Genomic DNA, 18170 nt, shown 5'->3' with positions numbered 1-18170 from the left:
AGAACTTTCCCCCAGCTTCAGTGGGCAAGTGGGACTGGGATAGAGTGGGTCCTGGATCGTAGTACCATTCTTTCCTTCCCCCCAATACACACAAAAGCCCCTTTGTGGATGCTTCACTATTTGATGGACTGATGTGTGGGAGGTGGTGGGTCAGGAATGCAACCATACTGGAAACCCATGGGACTTTTGTGGACAAATGAATGCTTTGCACCAATTTTCTCATTCACCGTGTGAGACCCCTCCTTCGGGCGCGGGAAATTATCTTGTCAAATCAGATTAATGGGCAAAGGCCAGGCTGCCATGCAGCTAGAGAGGGATGGAGAGCAGAAAGCCAGCCTGGATACTTAAGGCCTTTGTGGCTCTTGGGGGATTAGCTCTTTCATTGTTGGAAGCCACAAAAGCACCCTATGGCTGGAGATAGGAGAAAACTTGGCCTCCCCAAATGGAAGAATCCTATGGCAGTATTGTGCCTCGTGGGGTGAACTGTCCCTTAGCCCCTATTCTGGAGGACAGGGTTTATGGTTCAAAGTGCAATTATAATAATCTAATTTGTCCCTCTATAAAGGGCAGCAGGGATGAATTCTATGACACAGGAAAATTCAAGAAGTTCTTTGAAACTCAAGCAAAAGCTTTTTAAGAATAATGGAAATAAACCTTAAGAGACACTATCGAGCTCACCAGGGCCTAGATTTAACTCCTTACCTCTGTTTGCAAAGTCCATTTAATTTCTATTATTTTCCCACAAACAAATGCTTCAATACTATTTTTGTTTTAAAAACAAACAAAACCTTATAGCATCCCTACGCATGAGAAGCACCTGGAGAACTAGAGCAGTGAGCACGCTAAAGGAATTCACTTCACCTGCATAAGTGGGGATCCCATTGCCCTTCCCTGACCTACAACTATGCTACACTCTGTGTCACTCTTAGTAGTCTGCTCCTTAGCCCTTCAATGATATTGCTCTGCCCATGGCTCCCCCTGTGCAAATGGCCTTCGAAGGGTCTTCTGTGCCTGGATGATTTTCATCCCAAGGCTGAAAACCGAAGATAGTTTAGGAAAGAGATTTGCGTTTTTAATCTTCCAAGGGATCATTAGAATCAATAAATAATTTTGAAAATGATGGAAAATCCTTGACAATATCCTTTTGAGAAAGGTAAATTACTGGGATACAACCAATGGCTGAATAAACTTCCATAAACCTCACTGGAAGCTTCACTGCCATGAAAGTTGCAGAGTCACTTGTAACAGGCATAAATCGTATTTTCTGTAATGATATAAATACAGAAAGTCTGGCTAATGAACAGCCATGTAGCTGCTTCTTACAAATCCAAGTGGAAGATTCAAAGATCAGTTCTAATGGCTGGTGAGTTGAAAGTGACATACTGGACCAATTTCAGAGTAGCAGCCGTGTTAGTCTGTATTCACAAAAAGAAAAGGAGTACCAATAGAAGAGGTTGGGAGCATGACCATTACTGCATACCCCAGATATTGTCCTTTCTAATAGCTGCTATGGTTTCCTCTATCACTCTGCAGAGGGATCTTTGCCCTCTTTGAAACAGGGACTGATCCAAAGCCCAACAGATTCAATGGGAGTCTCTCTTGGCATTGATATCAATGAGTTTTGGATCACGCCTACAGTAAGCACAGCAAGAATAAAAGCCAGTATGGATGGAAAGGATTGCCAGGATATGTCAGGAATTCTCCCACATTTCTAGGGTTTCTTGGGTAACACAGGTATAGCTGAGTCAGAATTTACTCTAGATATTTGCTCAGAATTAATTCCAATCCTGATGCCTCAGTCACCTCCTTTGGCAGATTATTCTACTGACCTCAGTGTTCGACCATTTTCCCTAATGTCTTAAGTTTCCTTTTTTTTAAAATTTAAGGCCTTTATTTGTAATTTTACTACCCATAATTCACTTAAATCAATATCCCTCTTTTCTTCCTCAAATATCTGTGACACAGGTAGATAGCAAAATCCCCCTTAGTCATCTTAGGTCTTGGTCAGAAAACAGCTGCATATTGTGTAAATATGTGCCTCCTTTGCACAGGCACCACTCTGTATGTGCATGCAAATCTGGAATTTCGAAACACACACGACTAGATAGGCCTTGTGTGCGTTTGAAGCTATGTGCATTCACAGTGCATGTAAATGTCTGCCTATTTTCTGACTACAAATCAGGCCTCTTGTCTCAAAGGTGTGCTCACTATGTTAAGTCTTCCTAACCTCACAGTTGTATATCAAGCCGTTTCATCCTTTTACATTTTTAGATGACATTCTTAATCAGTCAATATTTCCTTCACAGAATTGCAAGAAGTTAAAAATTGTAGAGCACTTCAAGTGCACCTTTGTCAGGATTGAAAACAGTCAAGTTTATTAAATTGAATCAAATTTAAAGAGGAATTCTATATACTTTCCATTCCATTTGTTTTAGTCTTCTGTACTTTCACCCTTCCACCTTTTACTGAATGTATGTGCAATCTTTCCTAGATTGGTGTCCATATAAAATCTTCTTCTGGATTATTTATGAAGATATTACATTTTATTGGCCTAACACTGACCCATCTGGATCTCACTGGATGTACCTCCGACTTTGAGGTTGCACTGTTTATAATTGTGTTCTCATTGTGTAATCCTTTTGTCAACACTCAGTACATGTCACACTTTTCTTTTCCAATTGATATCACTTTCCCAAGTAAGAGGTGCAGTAAAACTTTCTGATGATCTTGCCTGGGGATGCTAATAAAACAGGGAAAAACTAAACGGGTGCAAAACTATGGAGCTGGCACAAAATAATCACATAGTGTAATTAATTATGCATGGTGCACTTTCAGAGTGGGGAGATGCTAACTGTAAGAACTGATAGAGTCAAGTTAGAAGAGAAGTTATCCTTGATGTACTTTTTATTCAGAGGGGGAACAGATTGAGAACGAGAAAATAATAGACCAGACTATAACATTTTTGAATTCACCATTGTAAGGAAAGGTTTCACAGAAAGAAGCTGTACAAGGCTACTAGATTTCAGGAAGGCGAAGTCTGGAGAACTAAGAAAGCTGGTCAATAAGGTGTGATGAGAAGTATGGAAATCCAACACTGTGGAAGCAGCCTGAAGGATCATAAAAACCAGCATAATTACGGTGCAACATATTACCCCTACAAGTAAGTATTTCAGGAGCCACCAGTTGCCACTCTAGCTTTACAAGGAACTGCTTAGAGGTCACCAGCAAATCTCAATGGAAATGGAAGAGGTAACCAAACAAAAATATTAACAGTGGTGTAAGGAAAAAGGAGCAAATATGCAAAAGGAGTTAAGGCTATCAAAAGGGTGTGAAAGGAAATAAAAATGGCTTTTGCAATATATTGGGAGAGAAAGAATTATCAGAAAGAAAGAAGGTCCATTAACATATTAGGAGAGGTTATATCAATGATCAGTCAAAATGGCTGAGATACTGAATTCTTTTGTTTTTTAATAAGAAGAAAAACAAAAAATCATTTGGACAATTAAATAATGAAGATCTTGCAAAATGGCTATTGATAAAGTAGAGATAAGGGAATAGCTAGAAAAAATGAATGTATGCAAAACTACCAGTAGATAATATGTATATATATCCTGGGATATTAAGGAAAAATAGCTGACAGACATACTGGATCACTGACAATTAGTTTCAGAAATCTCTAGGGAACTAGGGCGATATTGGTGGCCTGGGGTAAAGCAAGTGTGGATTCATTTAAAACTTTACCTTGAGTTCTGGTCAGTCCATTACTAGAAAATCTTGACAAACAGGACAGGTTTAGAGAAGAGCAAAAAAAAAAAAATGATTATGGGATGAAAGGACATGTATGTGGAAATGTTAAAAGAGCTAGATATATCTAGGCTGGCTAAACCTGAACTCAGACTTAACTGTTTACAAATATTTGATGGGTGTGAACAATGAATGGGAAGAAATTAATGAGGAGAGTACGAGGGGGTAAAATTTGAGCTAAATTGGATGAAATTAGGAAAGGGAAGATTTAGATTTAAATTTTGACATATTCCTGTGAGTGAAATCTATTTGGTAGTGGCATATTCTCCAAGTGAAGTGGTGAAAGCCCAGTCACTTGGGATATATGCATCTACATGGACATACCACAGAGGAAAATTCTGCATAGACACATGGGACAGACTAGATGACTTAACAGGTCTTTTCTGCACCTAATTTTTATGACACTTGGATTCATTGGGTCTAATGTTTTTTAATATCTTCATAAACTCTCTGAAGAAAGACACAAACAGAACATTGATCATACTTGCAGACAAGACCAAACACTACAATAAAGAGGGAACAAAATTAAAAGAAGCATGAGGGTTTCCAAAACTTTGGCACCCAGTGGAAAGTAATATTTTCGGATTAGGTATAAAAGTACCATACGTGCAGTGCGATAGTCAAGAGTCTGTTCTTTCATTAGACTCTAAGCCAATGTTTTCAAATACCTCATCATAAAGTTTGCCATACATATTCTTAGCCCAAAAGCTGACATTTTTGTAAAATATAAATACATCTCATTTGTTTGGTGATTTTCATTTAGAGGAAGAAAAGAATAATGAAAACTATTTTGCCTGGGTTTGGTTGCTTTAGAAGAGAGGTGGATGTTTATTTACATTTGTTAATTTAAAATATGATACTTTATTATTACTTAGTAACAGACAGGTATCTGGACATAACTAGACCATTAAACATTTTTCTTTCCTTTACTGGTTTTAGTCCTTAATGTTGTTTTATTATATTTGTATTTGATGTAATCAGAAACATTTTCCTAAACACCACAACCACAAAGGTTTACCAAGGTGGGACTATTGCATAATTCCTACTAAGAATGTATATAACTTGAAACACATTCCTCAGACTGAGATATCCATAGAAACTGAGGAAAAGCTTTAAAATAGGATTGTGGGCTCTCTTCAGTTTGCAAAGAGACTGAATACAAAAATGTTACAGTGTATTCTAATTGGACACTTACCTTCAGAGGAACCAATACCAGGGCAATCTCTTCAGCAAGGCACTTACTCTGTTATTTCAACTTCAGGTGCATAGTTTCTTAATACAGCAAAAGAAACCAACAAGTACAAATTTTTAAACAAGTTATCTCTAGAGTTTACTCAAACTGCTACTTACAATCCGAGGTTTGAAGGGTGGCTTGATTTTCCTTTGTTCTAGAAGAACCCAGTCAATTTCCTTAAAGAACGGATGCTGTTTAATCGCGTCCTCCCCATTTTGCGATGCCACACAGCCTAGTCGCTTATTTGGATTTTTGGTCATGAACTGGGGAAAGGAGAAGTTACAAAATATTAGTGACATATGGTTCATAATTATTTGCAATCCAACCACACATTCTCAGTGCAGCTCCTTGTAAGGATACTCTCCTAGAAAGGGCTGTATTTCCTGCATGAGTGATAGGAATCCCTCTAGGGGAACTCATCTGAGACTCCTACTTGTAAATCTCATGGGGAAAGGCTCCCTCAACAATTTCAGGAATTTCCTAATTTCACCTGGGTGGGAACAGACTCCCTTTCAGTATTTCTACTCCTGCTTCCAGTGTTAGACAAAACTGGTAAACACAGCAGCAAATTATTAAACCCTCCAGAGTCATCTTCAGGATAAAGAAAAGGAGTACTTGTGGCACCTTAGAGACTAACCAATTTATTTGAGCATAAGCTTTCGTGAGCTACAGCTCACTTCATCGGATGCATAAAGGATAGAAGTTCAGGGAGGCTATTATTTTAGCCACTCTGATTTTGTCTGCCATAAATATTATTTTAGATTTGTTAATTCAATTGTCAATTCAAGAATTGTTAATTCAATTGCTTTTCTTGAATTCATACGATCACAATATGGATGCTGTAGCAGACATGCTGGAGATGGAAGAAAAGGTGCAGGGACCTCGTCCTTAGTTCCCAGCGCTCCCACAAAGGACGTAGGCATAATTTATTTGTTTGCACTGGCAGTGATAGAAGGAGACTAAGTCACACTCTAAGCAGCTGCCAGAGGGAGTGTATTCTCATCCTGGAGTGGGCTGGGGCATGGCTCTGCACCACCCTTACACAAGAGCCAGTGGCTCTGAGACTTGGCTGAAGAGAACATAGCCTATGACTATTCTCTACATGTGTAGCAAAAGCTGCTGATAGTGAGTTCTACTCAGTGCCTCTTGAGTTATTATACCTGCTCCTGGCCTCTGCAGGTATAATGCTGCCAGGAGGCCCCTGCTTCTCTCCCTTGCTCCCAATAAGGGCCAGATTCTAAGAATCATAATTAAGATAATAAATATTTCATGACCATGACTTCTGTGAAAACAATATAATTCAGGGTGTTCCCATAAAAAGTCATGCACTGCATGTAGTCACACTCAGGTGAATTCTGCATGGCTGTAAATGATACTGGGGAGAATAAGGTCCCATGGACTTTGTCACTCTGGCCAACGTGTGAGTGAGCTAGATTCTTCCATGAAATTTTACATATTTGGCTCTCTATATATGCAGTATACTTGAGTATGGGAGAGTGATCAGGGTTTTAAAACAGTTTAACACTATCAGTTAAATATTATTAAATACAAATTTTTGAGTTTTGCACTTTTTCCAATGACCAGAGCATCCTTCCTCACAATTTCCAATGGCAAACAATCAGCTTCATGTGTATTTTGGTGCTTTGTTAGCTTTACATATTCTTAAGCCAGTACTGGCAGCTTTTTAACAGTATTCTGATGGAAAATAAACTTAATGAGAATTAAAATATTGACTTTTCCTTCTATTTTAAAACTCAGGTTACAATCTTTGCATTTTTTGTCTGAGCTAGGATGAGAACTTCCAGGTGCCTTTCTCTTGAAAGAGCAGTAATATTTTACATCCCTGCCATGCTTTTCATCCAAAGTACTTCACAAACTGCAATCTGACTGAAAACCAGCCTCTACAGTGGAGGAAGACAACCGGCCACTGCACAGCATATTCCATAACCATGAGTGATGGGGAAATATTGGCTAAGGGCCTTGCAGCAAACAGATATGGCAGTGGGATTGTTAGCGTCCTTCACGGAGGATAGGGCATTGCTTTTTACAGGATAATCTGCATAGCCTGCTTCACAGTTAGGGTTGCTAAGCCTTAAGGATTTTGTTTCGGTAGGGTTTTGTTTTGTTTTGTTTTCTGATTCATCCCTGTAAAACTTATTTCAGCTGCTACAGAAGCAGTTACAGCAGCCCTTAACATGGTCTCTCCCAATGAACACGTGACCCATAGCTGGAACAGCAATTGATAGGAGCATAACCGACTATCTTCTTAAAGGTACAGTGCATTTCTTCTGCAGTACATTGTGGTTCAAAATATCATATCAGCCAACCCAAGGACAGCACTTCCAGCTTGGTCTGAAATTCAAGTGAGCTATTTTCACTGTTTCTCCAGGTTCCCCAATAGAAGGCAAGTCTCATGTCAGTAACTGCCTGTATTTTCTGCTAGGGGAAATAAAAACAATTTTTGAAAGAGACTTTATCAAAGGATGACGATATACTGAGAAAACCACAAAACACATTCCCAGGTTCCTCTGCTTTATTCACACACAGGAGAAGATAAGTGACTGGGAGAGAGAGGAGACCAGGAACCAGCAGCACTGCACCTTGGAGAAGAATAACATGGAAGCCATATGATATGCTTTTTGTGCTGTGTTATCCAGATATCAAAGCAATATAAGCTGGTCTCTGTCTATATCTGGACCTATCCTCATACCAGGCTGCAGGCATCGGCACAAGTATTTTTTTTTAAAGTGCAGGACATTAAGATGCTACTAATTAGGGTTGTTTAGTAGTCTACCCCACAACCTAATAGGACTCATATGTGGATACCAAGGATGAAGAGACCTGATGAAATAATACCGATAAAAGTATCGGGGGAAGGGATAGCTCAGTGGTTTGAGCATTGGCCTGCTAAACCCAGGGTTGTGAGTTCAATCCTGGAGGGGGCCATTTAGGGATCTGGGGCAAAAATTGGGGATTGGTCCTGCTTTGAGCAGGGGGTTGGACTAGATGACCTCCTGAGGTCCCTTCCAACCCTGATATTCTGCGTTTCTATGTTTGCCATCGTCTGTAATCTCTTAAAAGGCTGAAATGGACATTATCCAAAAACCCCTTTTGTCCTTTTTCCATGTGATAAATATCAGTTCATTTCCCCTCTATTTTCAGTGGAGCACAAGCCAGTGCAGATTATTCATCTCCCAGTTTGCCAAAGCATCACTGATGATGTAATTGTCAATACAATTATAGACTAAGAGAACTTTCCTATCAACCGCCACATGGCGGGATGGTGCTGATGCAGCAGAAGAACCACATCAAAAGCCATAGGATCACGTGTTAGTCATAGCTATTGCCTTTTTATTTATTGCTTTTTTATTTATTTATTTATTTATTTGTTTAATTTCTTGAGGCTGGATCCTGCTCCCAGTGAAGCTGATGCCAAAACTCGCAATGGTTTAAATGGGAGCAGGACTGGACTCTTGCTGACATAGCAGTAAATTAAAATTAACACCATGGGCCCAACACTCAGTTACATTAATGCACCTTTACACCACTCTGGCAGTGTAAAGGGGTCTTAGTGTAAATGAGAATCTGATGCTGTAGGTCATGAGACTTAGGCAGCTAAGTGTTTAACAGACAAACTGTCCACGGTATTTAGGCACCTAAAGAAGCAGATCGGCACCCAGTGGGATTTTCAAAATCATCTCAGCAGATTAGGTGCCTAGCTCCCATTGAAATCAACTATTTAGGTGCTTTTAAATATCTGACTAGGCACCTATCTGCATCTTTAGGTGACTAAATACCTTGGAAAAACTGGCCCTGTGTCATTTTGGAAAATGTACCTTAGGTGTTTTTGCAAATTTTACTGTTAGAATGTGAAGAATATTTTCTATCAGGTCAATTTTAAAATAGGGTCAAATTTGGAGCTGAAACTATCTGATCATGTCCTTTTAATTTCTAGAACCAGCTTTAAACACAAGGAAGACCGATTAATAGGCCTCCATAGTTCTGTAGTGACTCAGCAATTCATGACCCTATTCCTCCAACTTTGGTGACCAAGAGATAAGGCGCCCAATGCAGCTTCCCATTCAGCCATCCCCTCACTCTGCAGGAGCAGAAACTGTAACAAGTCAGCTTCCCTCTTCTGATACTAGAAACAGAGAAGGTGGCATAGGAACCTGAACAGCAGCTTGGGAATCCTGAAATTTGCAAGAGCAGTACTGAGTGTCAGAAGGTCTCATACTTTGTAATTCAAGGAGAGCAAAAGTGCTTCATATATAGTCACAGCAAGGAATAGAGAGACCTTTGCTGGAATAATATGGACGGTGGTAAACATTTACGACTCAGCTGGTCTGTTGAGGCACAGCCAGCAGTAGGGTGCAGAGATGCACTGTTCCAGTGGAAGTTCCTGGGGTGCTGCCCATAGATAGGCACCAGATCTCTTGGAACAGATGGAGAACATGGTCATTGTTAACTGAAGCTAACATTCTAGACCTGGCACTGTCTGGTTTCAGGGTAAGACGTGGAACTGAAATTGCCTTAGGGGCACTGATGCATGATCTCCTCCTATCAAAGGCTAGAGGACAGACGTCCATTCTCATCCCCCAGGACCTCACAATATTTGACACTGCTGACCTCACCTGAGAGTGGTGGGCAGGGGTACAGGGCAATGCATTAAAATGGTCTTGAGTTTTTCCTAGAGGCATGCACCCAATGAATAGTACTGGGAAACTGCACCTCCACCAGTAGACCCCTGACTTGTGTAGTTCCACAAGGATCAATTCTCTCTGGTCTTTTTCAGTAGCTACATGCAACTAGTAGGTGAATGGGTCTGATGACACTGACTCAAGTGCCAGCAATATGCGGATGAGACACAGTTCTACCTGTCCTTCACCACATCTGACCATACTGCTATGACCTAGCATCAAGATGGCCCAGTGCTTGGATGAGATCAGCTTATAGCTGAAGAATGACTGGCTTAAGCTGAACAGCAGCAATAGAGAGTTGACACTGATGGGCAGAGGGAAACACTTTGAAGAGTTCACAGCCACCTTTGCAGTCTTTGGTTAAAAGTACACACCACAATTGGCCAATTCAGTCCATTGTGCAGGTGTACTCGTGAAGTTGGTGCTCAGCTCTCACATAGCTGCATCCAGGAGTAAAGCTTTCTATATCATCTCTGGTTGGCTAGCAGACTCCATCCCATTGTGGTGGATGATGATGATCTGGCCTCACTTATTCACACATTTCACTCCCTCTCAGCTGGAGTACAGTAATGTGATTTACCTGGGCATGAAGACTTCAGCACTTAGGAAACTCCCAGTAGTATAGAATCAGAACACTTCAGCACATGTTCTCCTACCACAAACACATCAAACCTGTCATTCATTCTCTACACTGATGTCCCACAATCAATTTTGAATCAAGTTCAAAGTCTTGGTCCTTATCTTCAAGGCACTCAAAGGCCTAGGCTCAGCATATCTAAAAGACCACTTAAAACTCCAGGATAAAAAAGGGTGGTTGGCAACTTTGCTCCTTTGGCACAAGGGAGCTTGCTACAATAAGGGTAAAGATCATCAGTGTGGGGGACAGAAGTTTCTTGGGGACAATCTGAGACTGTGGAATGAACTCCTCCATGAATTAAGGACCCTCAAAAGCTCACCACCTTCTGCTCCAAGTGCAAGGCACATTTCTTTGACCTGGCCTTCTCTAAAAATCACATAGCAACGTGTATATTTTTTTTAAAATCCCCAAATGACCCAAACAAGATACTCAACAGCACATACTTCTCCCTCTGTGGAGAGGATGAGTAAACAAACAACATGTGATAGATGTTAGTCACATTGTTTAGTGCATTACTAGAAGGAGCTCAAGTACTACGGTGATGAGCATGTCATAAGAACCTATACAGATGAGAATAGAGATTTTCCAAAAAAGGCTAGTGAAGTTATAACCCACTGGTCAGTGCAGGTTACATGTCTGCCTCTATGCCTGAGTCACAGATTATATGCATCTGTTACCAGCACCCATCTATAGGTTTAACTTTGGAGGTCCCCAGTTCAATCTCTGGGGTTGGCCAAGATGCCAGGCCGTCACACAAGTAGGAGCTCATCAAGGACTCAAACTAAACACCTCCAGTGCTAAACACAAATCCCTACAACTTGAACTAGGCAGACAGACTCAGTAGCAGGGGACTGAAACAGACTCACATCCTATATGGTCAAGCACAGAAGGAGATCAGTAACCCACAGACAGTGGAAACCAGAGGAAACTCATCCCAAGTGTCTGAAGCCTACAGCAGCTCAAATCCCAAATTCCACTTATGTGATGGCTCCCATACTGTGGATTGAACTAAGGACCTCCAGACCTCCAAATCTTTTAAGCCTGAGCTAAGCCAACAGGCTCTAAGGCTGAGAGCTTGAGCCAACCTATATCCTCGGTGGATCAGGTACCGAGGGGAATGCAAAACACACTGGCAGTAGGCTAGATAGACACAGCCTTTCTCTCCATCTCTAGCAGACAAACACAGTGCTGGGCACAATCTGGCTTGCTACACAATCTATCATGCATTCCAGCACTATCAGCAGTAAATATTCTCATTTCAATGAATAATTGTGCCTCTCACATGACAGAATGGAACTTTAAATTGCATCTCCTACACATTCACAGAAACAGGCCTAAAAAAGATCTGTTCTTGTAGGATAAATAACGTGCTGTGGTTAATGTTTACTGGAAAATTGTCCTTAGATTTTTTTTGTGGGAATTAAAAATGGAAAATTGATTCTTGCATACAATTTAAAATTTAAAACACTGATCTGAAAATTACATTTGAGGTAAATGTATGGCGTTTTGTTAAACTTTCCCCGAACACTATTTGAAGGGCTGTGAAAATGTAGTGTCTAAAGAACAAGACCCATGTCTGAAAGTACAATGTAAGGAAATAAACTGTTCCAAAGCTAATCCCTTGTTAGTATTCAGCAGTAAAATACACAGACGCCTCTCTATTTCCTCTGTTTTTCCTGTTCTTCATCTGACAATGTGGCTAAAGTATTAGACAAAGATCACAAGTTTCTAATGTTCAGACAATAACTACACAGACACAAGCAGATTGCTAAATGTAAGGGGCCAGATGCTCAGCTGGTGTATACTGGCACAGTTCCATTGACTTCAACTGATTTACGCCAGCCGAGGAACTGGCCCAACCGGGAATATATCTTTTTAAAATATAAAAGATGGTTTATGGTTGTAACTCTCTTTGTAGAGTTTAAAAAGGGCATTAATGATAACAAACTACAAACAGAAAGACATTAACAAGGGATCACAGTAAGGTAAAAATAACCATGGCTAGTATCAAAAGATATTGGCAGAAGAACAGACTAACCAGAATTATAAACTGACAACAAATCAACATTACAGGAAACCAACCTACTATGTGTCATTGCATTTATTTTTCACAAAAATGTGTCACTTACACAATAGGTCTGATTGTGCATCTGGATTTGTGAGTCTTCAGCAAGCTCCGGGCACAAACATTAACAGCTAGACGTCTAGCTGCCTGTTTACACCACAAATGAGATACACAAATGTAAATCATATGACTCCTAAAAGAGTAGAGAATGGCTCTGAAACTGAACATTTCATGATGAGTTATCATGGCACTTTCTCCCTATCACAAGTGTTTCCATGACAGGGGAGAATATATAGCCCAGTAAGATATGGATTTTTAGGGCAAGTCCTTGTATAGAGTGATGAGAACAGATATCTCATGTGGGCATGAACCAAAACCTCAATTCCAACAGCCCTGAACTTTAAAGAAGCTGAGATGCAGATCTGACTGTTGACAGTGGCCCCTGTCCATAATGAACCAAACAAAAAGTTGGGGCCTCATCTTCATGAGGGTTTAGACACTGATCCCAATGTTACAGCTCAGGTCCATAAATCTTAACCACTCAGGGAAAATAACTCACATGCCTTACTGTGCACAAGGCAGGACACATGAAAGAGTCATTTCAGCTAAGGACAAGAATAAGGTGCATAAAAAGAGTCATTGAATGATGCTTCTTGCCCCAGTGCTGTCCAAGTCAACGTTCACTCCAGCTTTCTGTGCCACTTGCAGAATGAAACCTTATACAGACCTTATTATGGTAAGACACAACCTTTAAAGTTCTTCTCAAACTGAAAGCCCCCAATTTACCACTGGGATGCAGTACGGGACTGATCATTAAGTAGATCGCGCAAGAATGTGTCACAATCACCAAAGTTACTGGGTGACATGCTTTGGCCACCTGACAAGCAAAACTCACCTGGATTTGACAAGATTCTGTCAATCACCCAGCTCACCTGGGGTGAAGGACCAAAGCAAAGTTACTTGCATTATAGTGGGAACATTTGTTTAAAAATGGCATTGTGTCAAGTAAGGAAAACAACATACAACTTTAAAATATTTTTTGACAACATGTTAAAAAAGGCAGCAGGGTGGCAAAGTTTATATGTGGATTAAAATAAAAACACTGACACTGTTTCTCTAATTACATAATGCTTCCCTTGCTCCTAGTGAGCATACAGTGTGTAAAGTGTCAGAGTGATAACACAGCTCTAGCTGATTGTGATTTTCCCTGAAACATGGTTCTGCCTAGATTTATACAGCATACAACCGCAAGGAACACAAACATTCTGTTCCTTTTCCACAAGAAGTGTAATTTATCCCAGGCCCCATTACCCTAATAGTGGCACTCTGAACTGTGGTTGAACTCCCAGTGGTGACTGTTCTAAACTACTGAAGGTAAATTCAATTTTTAGCAAGGGAATAAAAAGAAGAAAAGGAAAAAGGGGAGAGGGATAGCTCAGTGGTTTGAGCATTGGCCTGCTAAACCCAGGGTTCTGAGTTCAATCCTTGAGGTGGACCATTTAGGGATCTGGGGCAAAAATTGAGGATTGGTCCTACTTTGAGCAGGGGGTTGGACTAGATGACCTCCTGAGGTCCCTTACAACCTTGATATTCTATGATTCTATGAAAAAAGGAAGAACAAGAGAAAAAGAAATGGAAGACTCACTGCTTTTAAAATGCTGACAGCTTCTTTGCTGAGCCAGACTGGGTAGAGCACATCGTCATGAAGGATGGATTCAAAGAGATCATCTTCATTGTCAGCTTCGAAAGGAGGTTGCCCAGCCATCATTTCATACATCAGAACACCCAAAGCCCACCAGTCTACCGAGGGACCATATTCTAACTCTTGGAGGATCTGTTAGGGAAACAGAGAGGTCAGATTTAATAAGCAACTTGAGTGATACTTTCAGATGCATGTTTATTGATTAGATATGAGATGCTTATCCTACTATAGTGTCTCAAGGAGGCCAAATCCTGTTGACTTCAATGCCAGTAGGCTTGGGCTTTTTACTTTGCAGCTCCTAGTCATATGACTCATATGGCTAAGTTTCAACGTGTTGCACTGAAAACCAACCCGCAGTGGCGTTCTCAGAAGCATCAGCCAAGTTTATTGGTCTCCCCTAGCATGTTCATGAGTAAAACAGTTGTATAGCCTTCTATATTGTTTAAACCAAGTCGGGGAAAAGTCTACTGCATATGCAAAAAACTGGTGGCAAATGTAAAATCAGAACGTAACTGCCATCCTGGATCAAACCAATGGTCTATCTACACCAGTATGTTGTCTCTGACAGTGACCAATATCAGAGCTTCAGGATGAGTGTACAGAACAGGGCCGATGGAGTAATCCTCCCCTACCTTCCTTTCTCAGCTTCTGGCAGTCAGAGGTTTAGGGTCACCCTGAGCATGTGGTTGCATCCTTGACCATCTTGGCTAATAGCCATTGATGGACCTATCCTCCATGAACTTACTAAGGTCTTTTTTGAGTCCAGTTATGCTTTTGGCCATCACAAGATCCCATAGCAATGAGTTCCATAGGTTAATTGTGTGTTGCATGAAAAGTACTACTTCTTGTTTGTATTAAATCTGCTGTCTGTTAAATTCATCAGGTGACACCTGGTTTTTGTATTATGGAAAAGGATAAATAACACTTCTCTATTCACTTTTTCCACACCATTTATGATTTTACAGACCTCTATGATATCCCCCCTTAGTCATCTCTTTTCTAAGCTGAATAGCCCTAATCTTTTCAGTCTCTCCTCGTGTGGAAGCCATTTCAGACCACTGATCATCTTTGTTGCTCTTCTCTGAACTTTTTCCAGTTCTACAATATCCTTTTTGAGATCAGGTGACCAGAACTGGACACAATATTCAAGTGTGGGTGTACCATGGATTTATATAGTGCCATTATGACATTTTCTATCTTAATGTCTCTCTCTTTCCTAATAGTTCTTAACATTGTTAGCCTTTTTGACCACTGCTGTGCAGTGAGCTGAACTTTTCAGAGAGCTATCCACTAAGACTTCAAGATCTCTTTCTAGAGTGGTAACTAATTTAGAACCCATCCTTTCATTGTCCCCTCTTGAACACTATAAATTGATTTAGATGGTACTGCTGCACAGAGATCTGCTAAGATTTATAATGGTCCTTTTAGTATGAATACTAGAAGCCAAAAGCATCCTCCTTTGAGAATTTTGTTTACAGCAGGAAAACGTGACACCCTTTCATGCAGCATCAACCCCACTGTACTATACTAAAGATTGTAGACTTTGCTTTAATTATCTTTGCTTCTTGGAAAAATTGGCAGGTTTTCTACTTATAGTGGCAGCAAGTTCCAATGTGTGACACAAGCAAGTCCATCTTTGTAGCAGACACCTCGGGTGGGTTAGAGTGATTGATTATTACTATATTACTCCAGGGCTACTGTTATTCAAAGAACAAGTTTAATTGTTGACTTTAGTCTGTTGGAAAGGAGTCTGCAGTTTGGCTGCAAAATATCAACACAAGAAGGTGACAGTTTAAAAAAAAAGGTATCGTGACCCCGGGCTGATAGCTGGAATGGCAACCACCATACACACACTCAAAGGTTATTAGCATTGTAGCTGGAATCCTCTGGGTAGGGATTATTGTACTCAGCTCTAGTGAATGGTGATTGTACTGCATATATAAAACCCATCCAATATTAATATAAGCACAGGTATCGGTCTAAGATTTGAGTCATAGTGCTTGGATCCAGATCTGAATGTCCCCAAAATCTGTAGGTGGTTGGACCCTGTGTTTTGGTTTGTGATATTATAGAAATACATTATAGAAATGTCAGCTGCAAAGTTGTCCTAAGAATTGAACTTCTCCATGGTCTGGTGTGGGAATGATCTTTGGATTTCACATTTTTGCTTTGGCATCCTGCCGATCAAAAGTAACATGAAAGATACAATGGTGACTCGAGAGGACAAAAGCAGTAGGAAGGCTTGAGGAAAAGGAATGGTGAGAAGCAAACACACAGGGAAAATGGGAGTTTTGCCACCTTCCATGGGCCCAAATTTTCATCTGAAAATGTCTAGGAGTTTAGTACTGCCTTTTTATTTAGTAAAAATTTATAAACGAATTCACAAAGTACACAAAGTACAAAATCCAGAAAAGAAATAATGTTCACAAAGCCAGAACCTTACACAAACTCATTTTGCTCTCCTTTTCTTACTGGAGTGCTCTCTCAAACTGCATAAACTACCCTAGGCATAAATTGTGGTACCTTTAAAATGAGTTACCTTGCCTTTGCACTTACCAATACTTGATATCATCTAGTGCTAAAACTACAGATTTCCACTTTATCTTTACTTAGCAAACAACATTTTCCCCCTGCAAAATAATGTTTGATTAAACAAATGCTGATATAACTTTTTGCCCCAGCATCCTTAGCACAAATGCAATATGTGTGAGATACATGTAGGCCGCCTTTACTAGAGAGGACTCTGAACTTTATTGGGAGTGTTCCAGTTGGGAAGATCCTGTGTGCTGCAATCCAGCCTCAGAGACCACAATTCCCATGATGTCTTGAGAGAGAGAGAGAGAGAGAGAGAGAGAGAGAGAGAGACTTGCTCTTCTAGGAGTGCAGGGAGAGCAGGCGGTGGACTCCATTTTTGGGGAGAGGAGCCAGATTACTGGTGTGGAGCTCTGTCCATACCAGGAACTGCTGCTAGGAAGTTAGAAGCTGCTGCTGAGAACCTGCTGGGGCTTTGATTGAGCAGGGAGCCTCAGAGGCTGTTAGTGACTTCACTGAAGCCAGGGCAGAGACTGTTGCTGTGCCTGGAGCTGACTGAGGTGGGCCTGCAGTAAAGGCAGCATGAGTAACCCTCACTCTTGTTTGGGAAGGTACTTGCACGGGAAGGGGCACAGCAGAGTCTGAGGAGAGGCAGAATGATCGTCCCATCGAACCAGGAGCCAGAGCTGCTGACATTTGGTGGAGCCAACTCCAGTCTTCAGAGGGGTTGTGCAGCTTGTTGCCTTGGCTGGACGGATACACAGAACCAACAGCGTGCTGTCTCCAAGTGCTCCCATGCAAGCAAGTGTCTAGGACTCTGAAATCCAGAGGAGTGTACACTGCAGGGTGGGGTAAATGGTGGCAGTGTAAATGCCAGTTACATAAGTTTAATTTATTACTGTATACTATATTTGTTAATTTATTTTATTCAACTGACCCTCTGGATTTAAATTAGTAGTGACATTTAATCTTAGTCAGTTATACCATGTTTCTTTAAGTTGTTAAGTAAAGGTGTGTTAACTCTAATTTAAGTATATTGGATGTATGCTATTATTAATTGGTATTTCTGAGTTAGACCCATGCCACAGATTTATTTATTATTATTCTTTCTATTTGAAGGGGTTTATTCTGGAGGTTCCCAAGGCATGCCATTGAGTGTGTACAGGGGCCAGCCAGGTGGAGGCACCACCAATTTAAAATTCCTTTAGGAGTAAAGGGACTGCAGCAGAGGGATGAATAGAGGATTCCCACCTATCCAACAGCACCACTGGGATACTCAGGATCTCTTTTAATGTCAACATCGGGCGCCCAGACACACAGGAAAGTCTATTGATAGAGATTCTCTAGGTTTTAGTCAGGCAGAAAGGATGGAAGAGGATAAAGTATGGGCCACATCAGACGAAAAACATTCACATAAAGAATCTGACAGCAGAAAAGGGCAGACAAATAAACAGTGACAAGTTTTTCAAGTGCCTGTACACAAATGTTAGACGTCT

At 40.7% G+C, this 18170-nt stretch overlaps 1 protein-coding gene across 6 annotated transcripts in view; it reads right to left on the bottom strand.

The window, feature by feature from the left end:
* PRKCE (protein kinase C epsilon) overlaps positions 1–18170 on the bottom strand; it is a 519169-nt gene that overhangs the window by 27143 nt on the left and 473856 nt on the right. For all 6 annotated transcript variants that reach the window (XM_073339116.1, XM_073339117.1, XM_073339118.1 and 3 more), the window contains 2 exons: positions 14086–14274; positions 5155–5301 (listed from right to left, as the gene is read on the bottom strand). In XM_073339116.1, the coding sequence (XP_073195217.1) occupies positions 5155–5301; positions 14086–14274 (336 nt within the window). The remainder of the gene's footprint in view (positions 1–5154; positions 5302–14085; positions 14275–18170) is intronic.

The sequence above is a fragment of the Lepidochelys kempii genome, chromosome 3 (assembly GCF_965140265.1).
Source record: "Lepidochelys kempii isolate rLepKem1 chromosome 3, rLepKem1.hap2, whole genome shotgun sequence".
NCBI classification, from domain to species: domain Eukaryota; kingdom Metazoa; phylum Chordata; order Testudines; family Cheloniidae; genus Lepidochelys; species Lepidochelys kempii.
This window is presented reverse-complemented; position numbering and strand designations above follow the sequence as displayed.